Here is a 21,186-nt window from a genome sequence, read left to right as displayed (position 1 = left end):
TTGCAGTGAAAATAGTCATGTATAGTTTTCTTAGGTCATTTGTGAGCTTTTCCATCAGCAGCACAGAAATCAAATTTCTTTTCTTTCTCACAGAAAGTCTTGAAGTGCCAAAACTTTTTGGCTATATTTAGATTTCCCAACTGTAGCTTTATCTGCTCTTATGTCTTACATCTCAATTTTTGGGTTAGAACCTCTATAGTTGCTGATCTAACAATGACCTGTGACAGCCCTGGATCCTGGTGGTCCAGACTATGTTAAAAAAATAGCATGGGCATACAAACTCTCTGATTTTTAAGAAGCCAAGAAAGATACTATCTTGAAGACTCTGAACATGCTGTTCCATGAGCATTTGCTGTCATTTTTTCCCTTGTAACTTTTCAAGCCAAATTATGTTGCCTCCACCTAATGTTGCAAAATCTTTGGGTGAAAGCCCAAAGTGATTCTAAGACTCTGGTATGGTTCTGTGTAACCTGGCATCTTTCCTGGAAGTTAACTTTGTTAGGCATCTATTTCTATAAACAAACTGTGTAACAGAAAAGGCACATGACCAGATGAAATGCCACTACCTAGATTTGCTCTACAACCTTGTAAGGAACCATTGCTTGGTAATTGATTACTAGAAACTGACATCATGAACTGTGGTTCCATAACCTTTTAAAAGGCCTTGTATACAGGTTGAAATTTACTTTCAACTACATCATCATTTTTCATAAAAATCAAGCTATTGAATTCTATTTGTAGATATATTACTTGTATCAATTAGCTGTTGTTCTGTAACAAAGTAGCCCAAAATTTAGTGGCTTAAAACAAGTATTTATTTGCTTATAATCAGGAATCTGGGTTGCACTTAGATATTCTCATATAGAAATACAACCACAAGTCCTGGATCCACATTACCAAGGTAAGTCAATATGTTGGGCAGTAGGCATATTTCTGGATATCTTTCATACAGCAGGGTAGTTATCCATAACTTATCAGTGCCTTCAGCAAGTCCAGGCTATGATGCAAGCTCCTTGACTCAGGTCCTTATGACAGAAAATCTAATGATGAATTAGGGTATAATTTGTTGTGGAGTTTGTGGCAGAGTAAAATGTGAGCCTCATAGCAAAGACTCCTGGGTTCTGAAGACTTTACCTCCTGTAGTAAACAAATCATCACCATTGAGAAGTAGCTCCTGGCCTATTATTGTGTCAGAATAGAGACTGGGTGACTTATGACAGTACATCAAGTGACTATGATGAGCTGGGTATTGCCAAATCCACATAAATGTATTTTGGGGCAACAACCCATGGATAGACATGCTGTATTTTCAGAATTTGGTCCAAGCAGGTCCAGAGTGCCTAAGCAAGTTACATGAATATATGGCTGAAACTTCCATTTTATCTATCACTGTTTTGCCAGGGCCTCTCCTGAAGCTTTCACCTATAGCCTCATGGAGGTTCCTTGAAAGCCAGCTGATGAAAAATTAAAAACTGAAGCCTGATTCATGAATGGCTCAATTTAATACACTGATGAGCACCAAAAAATGGACTGTAGTTATACCATAGGGCTACCCTCGAGTCAGTCACCCTATAGAACAGGAGGATAAATCCTCAGGAAGAGATAGAAGCAATAAACTTTGGTTGTAGAGAGTAGGGTAGCCTGAGATAAGGATATAGACTGATTTCTAGAAAAAGAAAGTGGAGAATGGTTTTGCTGGTAAGTTAGAGGTCTAGAAGGAGACAGCCTGGAAGACTGGAGACAACTAAGTCTGGCAAACGTCATCAGACTCATGGGAGTGAGCAAAGAGCATGCAAATGTTTGTTTCATCTTAACGTTTTAATGTTTACCAGAGAGTAAGGCAATATACCAGATTGTTTAATCAGTCAAAGTCCTCTAGCCTCTGCTTTAGCCACTCAGAACTTGCAAAGTAGGCTCATGAATGGAGTGGCCATGGTGGCAGGGATGGAGACCATGCAGGCACCCAACAGAATGTCTCCCTCTCACCAAGACTGATGTAACTCTCTGATTTAACTCTCTGATGTACTCTCTGATGTAACTGCTGCTGATTGCTTAGTCTTCTCACAACAGAGGCAGGCACTGAGCCCTTTGAGGAGACCAGCCAGGTGCCTAATGGCAAACTGACTATAACAGACCCTTTCCATCCTCAGGGGAACAGTGATTCATTCTCACTGGAATTGATATCAGCTCTGGATATGGGTTTGCCTTCTTTGCCTTTGATGCCTCTGTCTGCCCCCACTCCATAAGAAAGCCCAATTCTGCAACAGCAGATCATTCACAACGTTTTCTCAAACCAAGGAAGTGAAGGAAGTACAATGCTGGACACACGATCCTGGGATCCACTGTTCTTAGTAAATAACACATTAATAGAAGTAATCAACCTAACAGAATAATGGAATGACTCCAGTTATGATAGCAGCTTGGGGAAAAAACCCTGTTTGATTGGGGTGTTATATTCCAACTATAGTATATACACTGAATTAATATCTGAAACCTGTTACAGTGTCCCCAAAACTAGAATATATGGATCTAAGGACCAAGAGGTAGAAGGAGGAGTTGCTTCTGTTGATAACCCACTTGTAGTATCTATGCTTCTAAGTTTTTCAACTTTGGCTGAATTAAACACTGTTGTTTTCGGAATGGGAAATAGATTTGCTTCTAACAGGGACTAGTAACGGTATCACTCAACTTAAAGCTATGGCCACTGCTTGGTAACTATGGATACTAAAGATGTTGACCAGCAGGCAAACAAATAGCTACTACATTCAGGGATAATTGGCCCTAATTAAAATGAGAAGGTCAGGTAGCTTCTGCACAATGGGGTCAGGAGAAATGATTCAGGAACTCAGGAGATTCACTGATTTGTCTCTAGGTGTTTCCATGCCTCATGAGAGCAGTGAACTTTCAAGTTCAGTGAACAGAGCCTGGCCATGTCAAAAAATTGAGGATTCGGGTCTGTCCGGTATGAAGGTCTTATTTACTGCATGAGGCAAACACAACAGACTAGTTACAGGCCTGACTGATAGTGAGAAAAATCTAGAATGAGTGGCAGAGAAGGTGGAAGATGAATATCAAATATGGCCTCAGACACTGCTACAGTGGAAGAACGTAACGTTAGCCACTGAAACTTTTTTTTTTATCAGCTTTCTTGTAGTGATGGATCTCAGCCACCATCTTAAAGACTCAACAATGGATTAGACTTAATGTGAGGTGCAAGTCATTTTGAGTATTGCAAGGAGGATTGTATCAGATACTTCTTGTGTCCTGCTTTACATCTTTTTGCCTTTACTGTGACTCCAGCTGCAACTGGTGTAAACAATTCTGTGCGGGCCCAAATCCCTATGTACTGACTGCATCGTCCCTCAAGCATCACTACTTATCTTCCACTTTCTGCCATGGATATTCTGAGTCTATGCAGTGGGACACCTGAAAGAGCTTTCTGGGAACACCCATACATGTGAAGCCTAAAAGTCCAGAAGATTTAAAGACAGTATCCTATCCTAGAGGCAATCATAACCAAAGAGGAGAAAAGTTGATGGACAAATGCTTCGTCCTATCAATCCTTGGGTGAAAACTACTGACAAGCATCCTGGCCACTCTGTGACCAACTCCATAATGGTCCTGTATTGTCTTTTCTCCCTTCTTTGTTTTACTCTTACTAAACTAAATTCTTGCTTTCTGGGATTACCTTCTAAATAAACTAGTTGCACAATTCCTAGTCTCAAACTTTGCTTTGATGGGGAACCCAGTCTAGCCTGAGGGCATATATGGCAATACTATTTGCTTGAAGAGAATTCAAAACTAGCTTCCTCTGAAAGGAAAGGATCATTCCTCCACTGAGATACAGCTGTCACTGTCATAAAATTTAGCATAAACAAATACACCATCAAATGCCCAGCTATAAAATATAACATTTAGCAATTACATACTAAAGGATGTAAGGTGACATCATTCATTGCAGTATATGAATGATCCTCCTAATTAGATGGGAATTTAGTGTTAAGTAGCTGTAAAAACTGCCAAAAAGAAATGTTATTGAAACAAACCTTAGCAATTTATGAATACAACCTGGGGCATCCTGACCAAAGCTACTATCTCTAATATGGAGCCATCAGAAACCACCATAGGGCTGTATCCAAGTCCGTTAGAAGAATAATCCATTTGAGATTTTGTACTGATAGATGAAAGAGACAGGGGCACAATCATTATTGATTTAAGGTGTTACTGTTGTTGTTGCTGTTGTCTTTTTTACATCCTCTTCCTGAATAGACAGAGTAAGGGTGAGGAATTGAGCAATCTTCCCAGGAAAGATGAGCAATGTTCTTCCATGAGTCAAATGAAATGTTGTGAGGAAGGAAACGTTTGAAGTGGCAAAAGAAGCTAGTAACAAGGGTAATACCAAGTATGCATTCCCAGTGAAATCTTAACTGAGAAAAAATAAAATCCACAGTCTAATGTTAAAAATAGGCATTTACAAGTTATCCTGCACAGAGTAATATTCATTCATTATTATAATTCTCTCTAAATTTAGTGCAATGCCTCTTTGTTATCTGACTTTTACTAAATCATAAAGGGCTTAATAATATAGGCAAATATTCACTAGAAACTGAATATTAACTATTAAATATCATCCCTGAGTATATCCAGGATTAAACTTCAACTTTCCTCTTAGGGCAATTTTAACTCATTATCTCCTATACTCTTCAAAGACCTGTGATCTGTATGAATATCCACCTTAAGGATCAGGATTTTCACTATGTAAAAACAGACATTCTACAGTTATTAAAAACTTAAAATATATACTAAAATTGCAAAGATAAACTTATCGCTTCTGATTAAAAATGTGTTAATGCACTGATGCTTGAGAACCATCAAAATTTCTTAAATTACATTTTAACTCTTTTATTTTAAATAAAATATGCACTTTAGCTGAATAATATTTGTCATTTAATTTGTAAATCAATGAAGAAAGAGGAATTCATAAGTTTCTTAAGTCATTAACAATTATGCAGACTTCTTTAATATAACAATTGAATGACTGGGAAGAAAGCTTGAGTTTTATGAAGTCTTATAGATTTTTCTCTTTTGAAATTGTAAATTGTGTTATTTCCAAAATCAAACTCAGTGAATGGTAACAAAAAAAATTCATGCTGGGATCCTGATAAGGGATTTATAGTATCTCAGGTATATTCTTATTTCATAAATACAGTGTATCTTTAGATTTAATAAATCTTTCTAATATTTGACTACATATTTATTTGCTAACAGAAATGAGTATCTATGAAATTAATCAGTCAGTAATAGGCAAGAGTAAATTCCTTAAATAAGCCATATACTAATATGCTTGTTCAGGACAAAAGATTACCTCCCCCTGAATCCTTCATTCTATGACAGGACAGAGAACAAGGACTGCCATCAGATGAATGATATTTAGGGCCAGGGGATTTCATGTTTATATTTTACCACATAAAGAAAGCCCTCCTTTGAATACCTTGCCAAAGCACCCAGCCAAAATCAAACCAGAGAAGTCAGTGCTGAAACGCCAACTAGCCACCAGATGGCAGCAATGCTTTTATGAATAATGCAGCATTATGCACAGTCCATCTAAGATTTCCTATGTTAATAATAGAACAATCCTTGCTTTAGTGAAAGGACAGATTTGTTCATAATGAAGTCAGCCATTTTTTTATGTCACTGGTTATATTTTCTGGGGACTATTTGCTTTCTAGTATTTGGGCCCCCCAAAATATTTATTTTCTTACTCATGAAACATTAAAGCGCTGTTGAATTTCATTTTGATATTGTGGTAGAAAATGCCTGTGGCTTGAAACAAATATTTTCCTTTCTGATGGACAAATAACATCTGTGGTTGTAAATGTTCCAGTGTAGCTGTCAAAAGAGAAGGGTTTCACATAATTTCCTGCCACCCTCATTGGTACATCCTACTCATCAAAGGAGTGTGTTCATAACCTCCCTTTCTACGAACTGATTTCAAATCTACCACAGATCTCAAATATGAGAAGCTTGTCTTCTACTTGATCATGGGTGTTCAAATTTTAAAAAATGAAGCATTGCTTAAATTCAAGGTAAAAAAAGAAACACAAAAACTATCAAGGTCCAGGGCAACAACCCCCCCCCCCAACACCCCTCCACAAGCATATCAGTATTTCTTTCCCTTTTGCAGCAGTTGGCAGCAATTTGTTAATTTTGCCACTTAAGTTTTGGGTTTGCACATGTTCACCAAGGAAGTCAGACTGGTAGAATTTCCCCAGTGCTGGAAATAAAATGTTAGGCAAATTGGTGGGACTAAAGCCAAGAATCTAATAGTGCTCTTCTAAAACAGAAATCATCTAAACCCTTAATGTGAATGTTCCTTTCTTGGTCATTATCTGATCTGTTATCTGCAAACAGTTCAAACAGCTCCCTTCCTGATTTCTCCCCAACATCAGGTATTTTATTTCATTCTTTCACTTAGGTCATCTCTCAACATCCTGTTTTGTTAAGATAAAATTTAGAGCAGCCTCCTCTCTCCTTCAAATACCAAGAATCTTTCACTCTTCTGCAGTGCTTTATGTTTTTGCTTTTGAATATTTATTTTCCACCAAATTTTTAGTAACACGTTTAACTCATATATTGAGAGATTCTATGCATAGATTCTACAAGTGGCCTCTCCAATTCTGTATGAGTGCTGGCATTTTCCTTTCATCTTAGACTTAGTTTTTTTGCTTTTTTCCCCCCTTGTGTTCATTTCAAACCTTTGTTTATGGATGCTTGCTTTGTTATTTTCTTATACTCCCTTAAACATTGCTCTGAGGTTTGAGAGGTCTGCTCACCACTGCCCAGAGTTTTCTCCTGCTCAGTGGCTTGTGCATATAAACAATGTGAATATATACATTTTTTCTCTTGCCTTCAGATCCAGCCTCATTACCTTATGTTTCTAAAAACTGAATGGCATTGGCTATTTATCTGCCAGTGATCCTACGCTATCCAAAAGCACTCAATTTTATTTTACCCTGTGTCATCCTTATGGACAAGCTGTAAAATGTGATACCATTTACTGGCCCCATCTATTATGTACCAGCTTTAGGGATTAAATCGTTCCTTTTTCTGGAAGAAGCCTGTTTGCTATTAAAAAAAATCATACTCAGCATGAAATAAACATGGCTGTTTCCTCTTAAAAATATCAGAGTTTTGAAACATACATGAAAAAGAGATCCAGTGGTTTGAATGTTATCTTGACAGTATCCATGTAATATCTTCTGGACTCTACAAGATGAAAGTCACAAATAGAAAAACCATAGCACTTGGTCAATCTATTTCGATCTCATGAAGTCCCTGGCTGTGCCTGCTTTTGCTGAGGCTCATACGTATGGTTTGAAGTCCGAGGTTCAATCCTATGTAGCTCAGTTAGCCTCGCTTTGGTTCTGTGAACGTAGGGAACTGCATTGTCAACCTATGCATGGCATAGTGACCATCACACTGATCCTATCAAAACTTCAAGGAGCAGAGTATGTTCCATGAAAAGAGGGGACTTACATCATGTCACTAAATGAAGAACAGCATGTTGAAGTTAGACCGGTGTCCAATTAAAATCCAGAATTTATTCCAAATGCACAGCTCTTATCTTTGAGCAAACAGAGCCAGAAGCTCCAGAAGACAATGTGAAGGGAGCTAACCAGTGATCTAAGCTCATTAGGCCACATGCATCCATCCTTCCACTGAAATGTCAGAAGCACAGGAAACCAAGTTGATATTTTCATTTTTTTCTTTAAATTTTGATTTATTTTATTTTGGAATCTTAAAATCTTGGTTCCCTTGGCTAATTTGGTACTAACGTCTACTGATATGGTTGTTGTGAATCTTTACTGTCATCCTGTTGCATTTTGGTCTGATTGTAGTTCAAAAAAAAAAAAATGGCTACAACAAGATCACATTATGTCCTTTAGTAGTGAGTAGAAAAAAGAAGCTGTGAAAAGGAGCACATTCCCCCATAGGCCACTAAGCTTCATGGAGTCATCAGACAACATACACTTGGTATTGTTTCCTCTAATAATACATTCAGTTTATCAGTATCTTAATTCTATACTTGAGACTTTATTTTACAAGAGCTTTAGTCCTCAAAAATTGAACCTTCAAAAGGACAGCGGTCCCCAAGTCACATGGCCTGAACTAAGAGGCATGTTCTTTACTGATGGGTGTATTTTCCACGCATCAACCAGTTTCTGTTTCTCCTTTTATTAGTCAGGCTCACAAAACATTCTTAAGTCTCACCTTATATTCTTAAGATTCAATTTTATTTCCTGCCCCCAGGCTCTTTCCTTTGTTGTAAATCTCATACACCCCTGACATTAATATTCCTAAATCAAAGCCTCAATTATAAAATTATATCACTCCATTCATCAAAATTCTTCTGTGCAATCCCACTGGCAAAAATAAAGGCAAAATCAGTAAAATAATCACATCTCTTTCCCCTGAATAAGAAAATAAGTATGGTCCTGATATCTCAATAGGGGAATAAAGGGAGTTACCATTGCCTCTCTTTCATTTTTAGGCACAGTTACTGGGCCCCAGGTCCCCTTTTCAAGTTGCTGCCAAAGGCTTGGTAGAGCCTTTCAAGGCAAAATGCTTTTCTTAAAGTATTTACTGGGATAAGACATTAATTAATTAACTAATGTTGGTTGGATATTACATTAATTACACTATTTATAAGAATAGAATATTCAAAATTATTTCCATAAGGTTTGAGGACACATATCCTTAGCTGCAAAATAAATAAAAAGATTTTTACCCAAGGAATTAAATCTTAGTCTTTTGGTTAAGTTCACAAGGCAGTACAGAGAATAGGAGAGGAACACAAATCTTGAATTGTATTTTACAGATATTGGTCTCTCCTACCCAGATTCTTCCAAAATCCACATCTGGAATTTCCCTCAAAGCTTTGTGAGACGACATGGTTAACAGATGCATAATACCTGGCTGTATTTACATTAAAATTGGTCTTTTGGAATCACCTTCAAATACAGATTGTTTCATTTTTTTTAATGTTTACTTTTGAGAAAGAGAAAGAGAGAGAGAGAGAGAAAGAACAGGGTAGGGGCAGAGAGAGAGGGAGACACAGAATCTGAAGCAGGTTCCAGGCTCTGAGCTGTCAGCACAGAGCCCAACACGGGGCTTGAACCCACAAAAACCACAAGATCATGACCTGAGCTGAAGTCAGATGCTTAACTGACTGGGCCACCCAGGCACTCGCCAGACTGCCTCATTTTAACATCTACACAGATGGGAGGCAGGTGAGGAAAGGACTGTTATCTCTTATTGCCTTGGTGTAAAAAACTGTAAGTTGGAGGAGGGATCCTGCCCTGGGTTTTACATAAAGTTACAACTGACATAGCCCAAACTGGAACACACGTCCCCAGACTCTCGTGCTCTCTCTGCTGCACCTTCTGAATGATGGATGAATATCTAATAGGTAGATAAAATGATTGGGACAAGCTAGAAAGCAAAAAAAAAACAACTGTATTAGACATTAATGCTGCTCTTACTCTGGTTTATTTTTAATGCCATGCCTTTTAAGATACTGTGAGTAATTCTCTAAAGTGAAACCAGCTTTACTAGAAATCTAATGCATATATGAATGTAGAAGAATCATCCTTTTGCATTTAGTCTAACTACAAGCATTGAAAAATGAAAGAGAAAACTGGTAAAAGCTCAGATTTATTTTAAACCACCACTTTTAACAGAAGGAAATGGATAACAGCAAAATACCAGTAGTTTTTCTTTTGGCTTAAAATGACATTTTCCAAGATGTTATTAAATTATCTTCGCATTAATAAACTTAAGTAGTACTTAAACATTTTAAGCTAAGACATATTCAGATCAGGAAGAGCAATCAAATTATGTTTAAATGTAAAGCATATCCATGGAAAATATTACATGAATATGTTTAATATACATTATAGCCAGAAGACCCGGACCAAAGTCAGAAAAGGTAATACGAGTAATAATAAATCTATTCTGAGATTTACTTTACTTTTTAGGGACAGAACCTGTTCCCCTGAGATATATTTACATATTTAAAAAAGAATCTCAAATCCAGGAAATTCAGCCATGATTTTTGTTGAGGTTCTAAATTGGTGCTGGAGAAAGAAAACAGACTTTCATCTTGTTGAGTCACTGAATTTTTTTTTCTGCCCTTCAAGCAGGCAATTGATATAGTTCTAATCAGGCATAATTCATTAATAGTAGAATTATCTTATTTAAAGCATGTAATCTATAAAAGAGTCTGCTGCATGTTCATGAGTAACAATATTTTTTAAGTTTTATTTTAAAAGAAACTCAGAAAAACTGAGGCCTAGTCACTGTCTGGCTGTGAAAAACAGTAAACATTTAGAGGGTAAATGATTTCATTATTTTAAATAAATAATCATCGACTGTCATGTATGTTGTCATGAAAAGGACCAAGGAAACAGAGAGTATCTTTCTTATTCTTTGCCCCTAATTACAGAAGAAAAAAGAGTCTACACTCTGGAAATCATCTTGGAGTACAGAGCCTATATTGTGGACACTATTTCTTAAATTTTTTTTGACAATGAATTCTTTTTTAATAACTAAAAGAATGTGAATCTAGCCTTAGCAATAACCATTGAAAGAGTGGAAAGGAGTCCAGTCCTCTGGTTTAATAAATATAAAGCAGTGTGCTATATAGTCTCTTTCTTTGTATTTTCTATGAGGAGACAAACCTAATTCACATGATAAGAGAAAAGAATATGTATGTGTTAATCTAAACGGCCTGGAATTAATTACAGTGCTTGGGACCATCATATATTTAAAAGGGGGTAGCTCTTGGAGGTGGTCAAAGTTTTAGAGATAGCACATCTACCTATTTGATAGCCGTGCCATGAATTCCTTCCCTTGACTTTCAAAAATTTTCAAGTCAGAGACAGCCCGATAGTCAAAGGAAGGAAGGAAGGAAATATAAGTGAAAAATTTTCTTCACCTTGAACTTTGAAACAAGAAGATATTAATGGCTTAAAAAATTACTTATTGTTTTAAGTTACCTTGCAGCCATTTACTCAGTTGAACTTTCATTGAAACGCTTTGTACACGCAGGGTATTATCGGTGAGGAGAGAGAAGGTGACAGAGCACTGCGTGTGTTAGGGATGCTGCCTGACAACATTGCCATCTTTTAACATGGTTTTATTTAGTTATTACAACTATCTCTCTGCAAATGACATTTAGGATTATTTAAGATTATGTTGTAATCCTTTTAATCCTTAGTGCTTTAAATTTCAGGCTAAACACCAAAGAGCAAACTAGCACTTAGCAAGAATGTTTAAAACATGCGATTTGAACATAAATCTTTTTATTCACTCTTTCCCTGATAAGACCCAGTGCTGCTCTTTAGTTAACTAAGAAAACTTGGACCACAGTTCGTTACAAATCACTCAGTTGCTAAATGTTTTCTCAAGCTCTACCAAACTTGTGATGGTCCTTGAAAATTATGTTAAATGCAGAATTAAACAAAAGTTAGCAGCAATGAACATTTACTAATATGACTTAGAATTTGTATGACGTTTTATAAGTACAACATGACTTTGTGTGTTTGTGTGCACATGTACAGAAATGGTCATTCTATTTCCTAAGGCTGAGCTAGAGGACGCGGGTACATACAGAGACACACATACATGATATCACATTTATACATTTGAAACACACACAATAACTTATCTATATGTACTTCAGTATAGAAGCTGCTAATGATTTTTTTAAATATGTCATTACCACTAAGAAGTACCAATTAGGCCAAAGACTATTCTATCATAAAATAGGCAGATGTTCTTGAACTCAGTCAGTGAGCATCATTCAGATTTACTGAGAGTTCTTGGACACCAAACCTTAGTACATAATTAATATTGTCATTGTTATATCACCATGTACCAATCACATAAGACTGAATCTAGTTTAATAAGACTTTGGCTATGAAGGAAATTTGGTTTATAATACAAAAAGACAATGAACAACTTAAATGTCCGAAGGGCATATACAAATGAAGGAGACGAATTAAATTCTTTTTTTTTTTGCATCACACATGTGTGCTTTTGAGTCTTTCAGGCACATAATTTTTTTTATTTGTTTTCCTATTCATGTTAAGTTCAACTTCTCTACAGACGGTGTAATTATGTGGCATATAATTGCTAATCCATCAACTTTTTAAAGACAGTTTTCAAATTTTAAATTATTTCTAATTTTGCTCTTCTTTGATTTTTCTTGAACCAAAAATCTCAATAGTCATTCGCTATCTGTAATCTATAATTCATACACTGAGATTGAACACCAAGCTTAATTCAAACTTGGAATTCTGAAGCTATTTCTGATGTAGCACATCAGCCGAAGCTGTGATGGTCTGCTTTAGTCAGGAAGAAACACTTCATTATTCTGTAGGTAATGAAACCCTTGTACACACACACTCAAACACCCAACAATGCCTTAATACCATGTTTTTGAGATATAATCATGTTTATTCTGATCATTTGAGAGTTAGACCAGCTAATGTATCTAATCAAATATTGATGCTAGTCATCTAGATTTAGCTCTCTGGCAAATCCTTCCCTATGCTTTTTCATCAACAGAACTATAAAACCTATTTATATTGTTCCTCTCAAAGGGTTTGCCCTCATAGTCTGTATCTATGGATATGTATTAGTAAATTTTCCTCAACTCATGTGTTTGGGTGATGAAAAGATATCAGCATGATAAGAAAACCACATGATTCACCCGAAAAAGAATGAAGCAAGAAATGAAACTGGAATCTTTCTTTAGCTTTGTTATTCACAGCATCTTTATAATCAACTCTTTCTTGTTTCTCTAAACTACAAAGATACAAGACAAAAAGAGGTAAGCTGGAAAAAGGAACCCTGGAGCCCCAGAAACTGCTCAGGTACCTTACAAACAAAAGTAGCTGGCAATATTTTCACCAAAAAGCTACCAAAAGTGAGAATTTTTTTAAATATCTCTGGAAGTACCTACATTCAGAAATATGAAAAACAAGGACAAATTCTATCAGCAGGCAATCAGTCATATTCAGGAAAGGTTGATGTCATGTCATTAATACACATCATCATACATATCTTCAATACAGTGGTTTAAATATATATCTATGTATATTATGTGCAAAGCTATGTAAAATTATGCATAAATATTTTTATTCTATATTGGAAGTCTTATATACATTGTACACGCCTGACTCTCCTCTTTTGTGATCTTACTTAACTTCTCAGAAGATTAACAGAAGGAAGTTAAAAGGCTACCTTAGACCAACTCCAAGAATTTTTATTGTCCAAGAATTATGTCAATGTCAAATTTTAATGTCTTTAGTTTATGACATGGAGACTAGGATGCTAAGCTCATAATACATAATAAAACTACATCACTTAACTCACCCAACCTGGTTCAGAACTGCTCATACTGATCATTTAGGTTATCATAGAAGCTAGAAATATAACCTCTAATTTTTTATTTATCGTATAATAACAGAAAGAGTAAGAAATTTGGGAGACAGACTATATCACTGATTTACAATTCCTCACTTCAAACCAAAATTTATTTTTCTTCCTTGATTCTGTAAATCCACACTTTAATCACTTTTGGCTTTAGTCCTTTGATTTCTAGGCAAGTAGGTTTAGTTTTCTTTCTGTGTTTCTTCTTTCTCTCTTTTGGTAAAAAGAAATAATCTCTAGCATATGAAAAATGAATGCCTGAATAGACTAAAAGTAGAATGCAAAATAATTTATTCTAGAAATGTTAACATGGGTCCAGTTTATTCGATAGACCTGGATTAGCATCCAGGAAATGCAGAATCAGAGATCAGTTTGTCTCTCCCCTGATAGTTCAGCTAGGATATGTCACCTATCTACACTTGTATATGACCCACTATATTAATTTCAGTGATACATTTAAAAACAGAACCGACCTTTCTTCAAGAGCCAAATGGCCTTAGAAGACATTTAATATAGTAATTATAATAATCAAGTTCCTTGGCTACTAAATGATATAAATTCTAAATATACCTAGAAAATTATTGGTTACTTTGGAAATATAAAAGTTAAATCTCATATAAATATAGAAAAAGATCAACCTCCATAATTTAAAGTTATTAATTGCCAAAGGGATTTTAGTAACATCATATATGAAATATTAAGTTTTCTCATTTCCTTTCTTTCAAGAATCTCATCAGGTTCTTTTCATTCAAAGGAACATGATTGAAATTATTAATCATAGTTATTTTTTCCCAAAAAATTAAATTATGCAATACAAAAATATCCAATTTCTATAGTTATTCAACTCTTTCCATCCCTCTAAATTACACTGGTAAATGTAATTTATAACTATAAGCAGGAATGGAAACAAATGCAAAAAGTTTATCATAATTAGTGAATGTTATTTTGTGTATGTCTGAAAGTTCTATATCTATTTAAGTCAAACACTCTAGGCTCGAACCCCAAACAACTATCAAATACAATGCAACAGTCAATGACTTTGGGTGTAGAATTAATCAATGCATACTATATATTTTCTGTTTAGAGAGCAACCAGTAACCAGGGAAAAGCAACAAAACAAACTAAAATTCAAGAAGGAAGAGAAATCAGTTTTTCATAATGACCTTCAAACAACTAGTTCATGCACATAAAAACATCACAACAAGGAAGTATCATGTCGAGAGCTCAGATTTAGAAGGAATAGGAATAAATTTAATAAATGCAACAGTCTTACCTGAAAGACATTCTTTCTGCTTGATTTTTCCTTGGCCCATTCAATATGTGCTCCACACAAATCCACACTTTCTGGTTTGTGCCCAGTTTTCTATAAACAAAATTGACATAAGAATAAAAAGCATACATCATTGGTGATGCATGTCAGGAAAAATAAAAGTTTATTGAGTTAGCAGCTATACATATTTATAATATAAAGCCTTTCTTTTTTTTTTTTTTTAAGTTTCAAAGAGACATCTACCCAGTCATGATCATTGCCACATTATTTGCAACAGCCAAGACATGGCAACAACCTAAGAGTCTGTTGACAGATGAATGGATGAAGAAAATGACATGTGGACGCAGATATAGATACAGATATAAATATCGATCCACAATGGAAAAACTATTCAGCCATAATAAGGAAGGAAATATTGCTCTATGTGACAACATGGATGAACCTTAAGGGTGTTAAGCTAAGCGAAGTAAGTCAGACAGAAGAAGACAGATACTACATGATCTCACTTATATGTAGAATCTAAAAAAGTAAAACTCCTAGAAACAGAGAGTGGTTACCAGGGGCTGAAGAAATGGGGAAATGGTTGGTTAAAGGTACAAACTTTTAATTATAAGATGAATAAGTTCTCAATTGCACACTATGATAAGTTAACACTGTACTGGATAATTGACAGTTGTTAAGAGAGTAGATTTTAAATGTTCTCCATGCACACACACACACACACACACACACACACACACACACACAGCTAACTATGTGACATAACAGATGTGTAAACTAACCTCAATGTGGTAATCATTTCATAATATATACATATATCAAGCCATCACTCAGTAAGTACACCTTAAACTTACATAATGTTGTCATTTATATATCTCCATAAAGCTGAATAAAAACCCAAATTAATAAATATTTAGTAGGTGCCAACTGTGTGCCTTTTAGAGGCTCATTCTTCAGACTTTTAAGACTATACATGTTAGTAGATGGATATTTGTATTTAATAAACTTAATTTAGACCAAATAGATCATAGCATATGCTTCCTTTTGCATAATACAATGTGGAGGTTACCTAAAAGCTTCAGTAATTGATAACAATTAACAGGGATATCGTCTACATTTGCCTCTGCATATTTTAATTTGAATTAAGTGTATCATATTTATTATTAACTTTAAATTTGCAGAATTCAATATATTAAACAACAGCTTACTTGTTTGGAAAATTTCTTTATTATTTTTAAAGAAAGTAATGCCACATTTCAAAGACCCCAACTATTTTCAGATGCTCTGAGTTACTCTAGTTTTCTCTATAAACTCAGTACTTTTCTCAAACAATTTTCCATAGAATAGTTTAAAAGTTTAGTATAGAAGGCTTATAATATTTTTAGAGAATATTTTAACAGTACGAACTTTACTTTAAAACATGAAATTATGGAAGAATGGCAAAGATGCTACAAGAAATCTGTTCACAATTGTTGCCTCATAGCCAGTGCATCCACTTCTATCAGTTTAATAGAAATAGACTATTTTTCAGAAGAGCCAGTAATATGGGATCAGGGGTGTTCATAGTAAATTGTGAGATTTTTTTTCTTGGCAACTCTATAAAACTTTTGAAGGGGAAATACTGTACAAGCCAAGCATGATTTTCAGGATAAATTCAGCTGCAAGGCAGCAATTGATAGCATAACTTTTCTCTGTTATTTGGTAGTAATCTCATGAGAAGCCAATCCAGATGTGGATGCCTCTTACAGATAGATGCTTCAGTCAGTGAAAGAATTTTACAGGTTCACCCATAATCTGCCACCCAGGTGATCACTATCGTGGCATGATAACAATGTTCATTGTCGTGTGACTTATGATATAGAAAAATTAAAACAACTGGCTTCTTCTACAGGAATACTCAGAATTGAGTACCAGATACTCAATTGCGTATGAGATACTTAGAATGATTATGGGATACTCAGAATCAACAGAAATAACCTTTAAGAATATGTAACAAAAGAGATTATCTTTCTCATATAATATAGTCACAGAAAAAAGATGGAATTATTTTAAGGAAAAGGCATTTTTTAGGTCCCAATGTTTTACAACTATCAATTCACTTAATTCTTATAACAACTGTATGAGGTAGGTACCATTATTATCACCATGTTACAGGTAATAATATACTAGAATACTGAGGTATACTTTTCCAAGGTAACACAGGTAGAAAAGGAAGAGCAGGATTAAATGAGGACAGCGTCACTCCAGAGTCTGCTCCTAACCACTATGTAGTCCTTGAAAACTGAAATTACACTGTGATCACATTCACGTTAAAACATGTAACTTTTTGGGAAAAGATTATGACATTCTTATTAGATTCTAGTGTGGACATAATTGATCTTGTTTCTGTCCTTCTCTGTTAAACTTGATCTTCCCATTGGGCCTTTACACCACCTGTATACCTGGAATACCTCCCAATCTTCACATGGCTGACTCCTTCTTATCCATCAGGTCCCAGATAAATGTCACCTTGTCAGAGGCCTTCTCTGACTGTCTTACATAAAAGAGAGCTGTGTTCTAGCTTATTCTCTATCTCACTACTTGTTTTAATTTTCAACACAGCCTTCTTCCTAACCGAAATTAACATTTATATTTTTATATGCTGTCTGTTTTTCTTCCACTAAAATTAAGCTCCTTGAGCTGGGGCCTGGTTTGCCTTTTCTTCCACTATTTTTCCCAATGTATGGAACAGTGCCTGGCACAGAATTGTCGTTCAATGAATATTTGCTGAATTCATAAATGAAAGGAAAATACAAGAATGCAACTAGCTTTTGTGCTTTGGAAGGAAGGTTTGAGCATCTAAAAATTCCCCATGTTATAACAATTAAGATTTATATTTGGTTTAATAGTTAAGGAGTCTTTGCTTGGATCTGGAAAAGTGAAAACAGCTTCATGGACTCATGTAGATTGAACCTAGTATTTCACAGAATCCTACGACAGACAATAACTGCATGCTTATTGTGTGTCAATGTGATAGCCACTGTGTTGGACTCTGGGACTCCAGAGGTAAAGAAGATATTGAATCGTCCTTTAAGAATCCCATGCCAGCCTTAGACTCTACATAATTTTCTGTAGACTTCCTCTCTATGGGGAAAAAGCATTCTAAGCTTTCCCAGAGTTCTCGCCAGGCAGGTCTGCCACCTCTACCTGTCCTCATCAGCATCATACACTAAATCCCACGGCTTGGACACTGGCTTGGCTTTATCTCAATCCAAACTGTCCCGATCATTTAGTCACCTCCCAGGACCCTGACCTTCACCTTGCCCTTACCCACCCCATCTCTTGCATTCTTCACGAGCCCACTGCTTCAACTCCTCTCCATTTCAGCAGTCTTCATTCTGCTTTTCATCTAACAAACCCCACGTTCTGGGTTTTCATTCCTCCCACCCTGTTATGTTTGTTTTTGACATGACTAGAATCAGCAGACATTTTGTGCATCCTTCCAGCTCTTCCTGGTTTCCCTTCCTCTCACAAACAGGCCTATGTTCCCAACTCAGCAGTCACTTCTGTGTCCACCCCCCCATCTCTTGCTGTCTTGCTCTCCCCCATGCAATGATCCACTCCCACACTCCACTCTCTCATCCACTTTTCCTTCTAGCAATTTCCTCATATCCTTTAATCTAATTCTGGAGAAATAACTTTTGACTACTCAATGTACTAATATTACAAATAATGGCCACTTCCTACAGCTGGGCTTTTAACTCCACTTAGCAAATATATATATATATATATATATATATATATATATATATATATATATATATATACACACACACACACACACATATATGTACTTATATATATATATATATATATATATATATATATATATATGGACACTTAACATAACCATGAAATCATTGCCAAGACCAATGTCATCAACACTTAGCGAACTTTTTATGTGCTCCTGGTCACTTTCTATTCTACCTCACAACACCACTCTCCCAAAGCTTCACCCCTTTCCAGTGGTCCATCAAGTGGCATTCTCCTAATTCTCAGAGATCGAACAGCCCTTGAGCTAGAGCATTCACAATTCTTCCCACTTTCTTAGTCTGTGTAATCAAAATGAACAAACACACAAACATAAACTTTAATTCCTGTATATTGTACCCTCTGAAAGCTTTGTATCAGTTTCTCATTTATTCCTTATAATAGTCTTGTGCAGTTATTACCATTGCCTTCTATTTACATGTGAAGAAACTCAAGCAGGAAGTGGTTAAGTGCCTTACATAAGTTCACACACTTAATAAGTGCCTGAGAGGAGATAGGAATTCACTGTCCTCTGTCCTCCAAGTCCCAAGTTCTTGATCACAACACAGTACATTACCTCCCTTCCATACCTAGCCTTTCCTCCTACTAGGTCACATGACACTGTTTCTAGATCCAAAAATAAGAAGTAACATTTCCTATCTCTTCCTTGTCAGTGTTATCAGTTCCCATATTCTGTTCTGGCTCCTGGAAATCTGGATCTGAGCCTGTGATTCTGGTCCACCTATTTAATGAACTCCCATGCCTGTCATGACAGTGGTATCTATGAGCATCAAAATCTCTTGGCCTGTCATTTCCAGACAGTGCATGATCCACTCACAAAGCATGTCCCTTTCTGCCTGAGAGGAAGAGACGCTCATTCTTAAGCCCAGGGCTTTTCCTCTCTGGTTCCTAATTTCATCCAATGCTGTTCCTCATTTTCTGAGTCGTCTCCCTTCTACATTTATCTCCCTCTCTCAAGTAGATTTATCTTTACCCATAGCCACACACAAATCACTTCTGTCTAAAAATACATATAAACATATATAAGCATCAACCCCACAAACTTGCTAGTTCTCAATCCCACCTATTTCCATTGTTGCCAGGATTCTTGAGCTTTCTACAGTCACATTCTCTGCTTGCTCATGTTCCATTCTCTTCTCAACCCACTGCAGTCTTCTACTCCTTTCCTTAACTAACCTAAAACATTTGAACCATGCCGGTCAACAAAAACAATCTGATGCCTTCTCTCTCATCAACATTCTATTTGAACTCTGTACTGTTAGATTCAGCTCCTTTTCCTTAAAAACCTCTGTCCCTTGGCTATGGAGACATTTTCACTCTAAATCTTTATTTCACGTTTTATATTCTTCCTTCTGTTTCTTTCACTGACTTCTCTTTCTCTTCCCACCTCTTAAGTGTCACTAATATCTGGTTTACTGTTCTAGGCCTTCATTATTGCCTATACTTCACATGCTTCCAGTGGGTTTTGGTCTTGCCTCTGGTCTGATCCACCACTTATGACATGCTGACTCCTCAGTTTTTCCTCTGGCCTCCAGCTCCCTCTTATGTACCAGAACTGCATTTTCTAACTGACTTGCCACTAGAATGTAGCACAGACAGTGAAATCATTGTCTTCTCAGATTTGCTCTCTTTTCTCTACTGCTTGTCTTGGTTAATCATCCTTTTATCCACTACACCTTCCCTACTTTCTTAATTCTCCCCTTTCCTTTACCACTTACAACCAAACAGTAGAGAGCCTGAATTCCAGAACTAGCTCCCTCTTCTGCCACCTCATGACCACAGCCTCATTTGAGCTCGTATTTTCTTTCATGTGAATTCTCTCAGTGTTTCCTCTGGGACCAGACAAAACCATTTCATTTCATTTTCTACATTTTGACTAATTTTTTTTCTTTTCTAAAACACAAATTTCACCATGTTTTTTTTTTCTGGGAAACGTATTATCTGTAGGGTAATGTACAAATCCCTCAGTAGGATATACAGGCTCCTTTTCATCATTTTCCAACCATCCTTCTGAGTTCCATGCATTCCCCCATTCTTCTATAACCAGCTATGCTAAATCCATGGCAGTTCCAATATACACCCTGCTTTCACAACTCTATACATTGTATTGCACCCTTTCATCTGGAACACATTTCTCTCCCTTCAATCCACTCTCCTTGTCTGCCATTTGTTCCACTCCTGCTCATTTTGATGATGTAACTCCAAAATAATCTCCATGAGCTCCCCCTTCAGCTCTGCAAGCCCAGTCTGTCACTCCCATTATTTCTCCTATTCTAAAACATACTTTGTTACCATTCTTTGTTATCCAATTGAGAATTATGGTGAACATTTTCCAGATTCCTTTCAAAGCATTAATAAATAAAAATAAATAATATATCTCAGGATACTGCATTACAAAATGAGGTAGTTTACAAAGTATAAGCTAATAGTTTACAAAATCAAAGCACAGTATTCCCATTCATATCGACCTTTAATAGAAAAAGACATTATGGCATAATCAAAGCAAATGATAGAATTAGGGGTCAATTCAGAAGTTAAAGTGACTCGAGTAAAATTTAAGTAAATAAATATATCAGCTTCAAGAAGACAAAAGTAAGATCGGTTGATAG

At 36.0% G+C, this 21,186-nt stretch overlaps 1 protein-coding gene across 4 annotated transcripts in view; it reads right to left on the bottom strand.

Annotated features, from left to right (window-relative positions):
- The window catches only part of ARHGAP15 (Rho GTPase activating protein 15), a 618,637-nt gene that overhangs the window by 481,906 nt on the left and 115,545 nt on the right, over nt 1–21,186 (bottom strand). For all 4 annotated transcript variants that reach the window (XM_045479691.1, XM_045479692.1, XM_045479690.1 and 1 more), the window contains one exon: nt 14,771–14,860. In XM_045479691.1, coding sequence (XP_045335647.1) covers nt 14,771–14,860 — 90 coding nt within the window. The remainder of the gene's footprint in view (nt 1–14,770; nt 14,861–21,186) is intronic.

The sequence above is a fragment of the Leopardus geoffroyi genome, chromosome C1, assembly GCF_018350155.1.
Source record: "Leopardus geoffroyi isolate Oge1 chromosome C1, O.geoffroyi_Oge1_pat1.0, whole genome shotgun sequence".
NCBI lineage: Eukaryota > Metazoa > Chordata > Mammalia > Carnivora > Felidae > Leopardus > Leopardus geoffroyi.
Note: the sequence above shows the minus strand (reverse complement) of the source record. Positions and strands in the feature narration are given on the sequence as shown.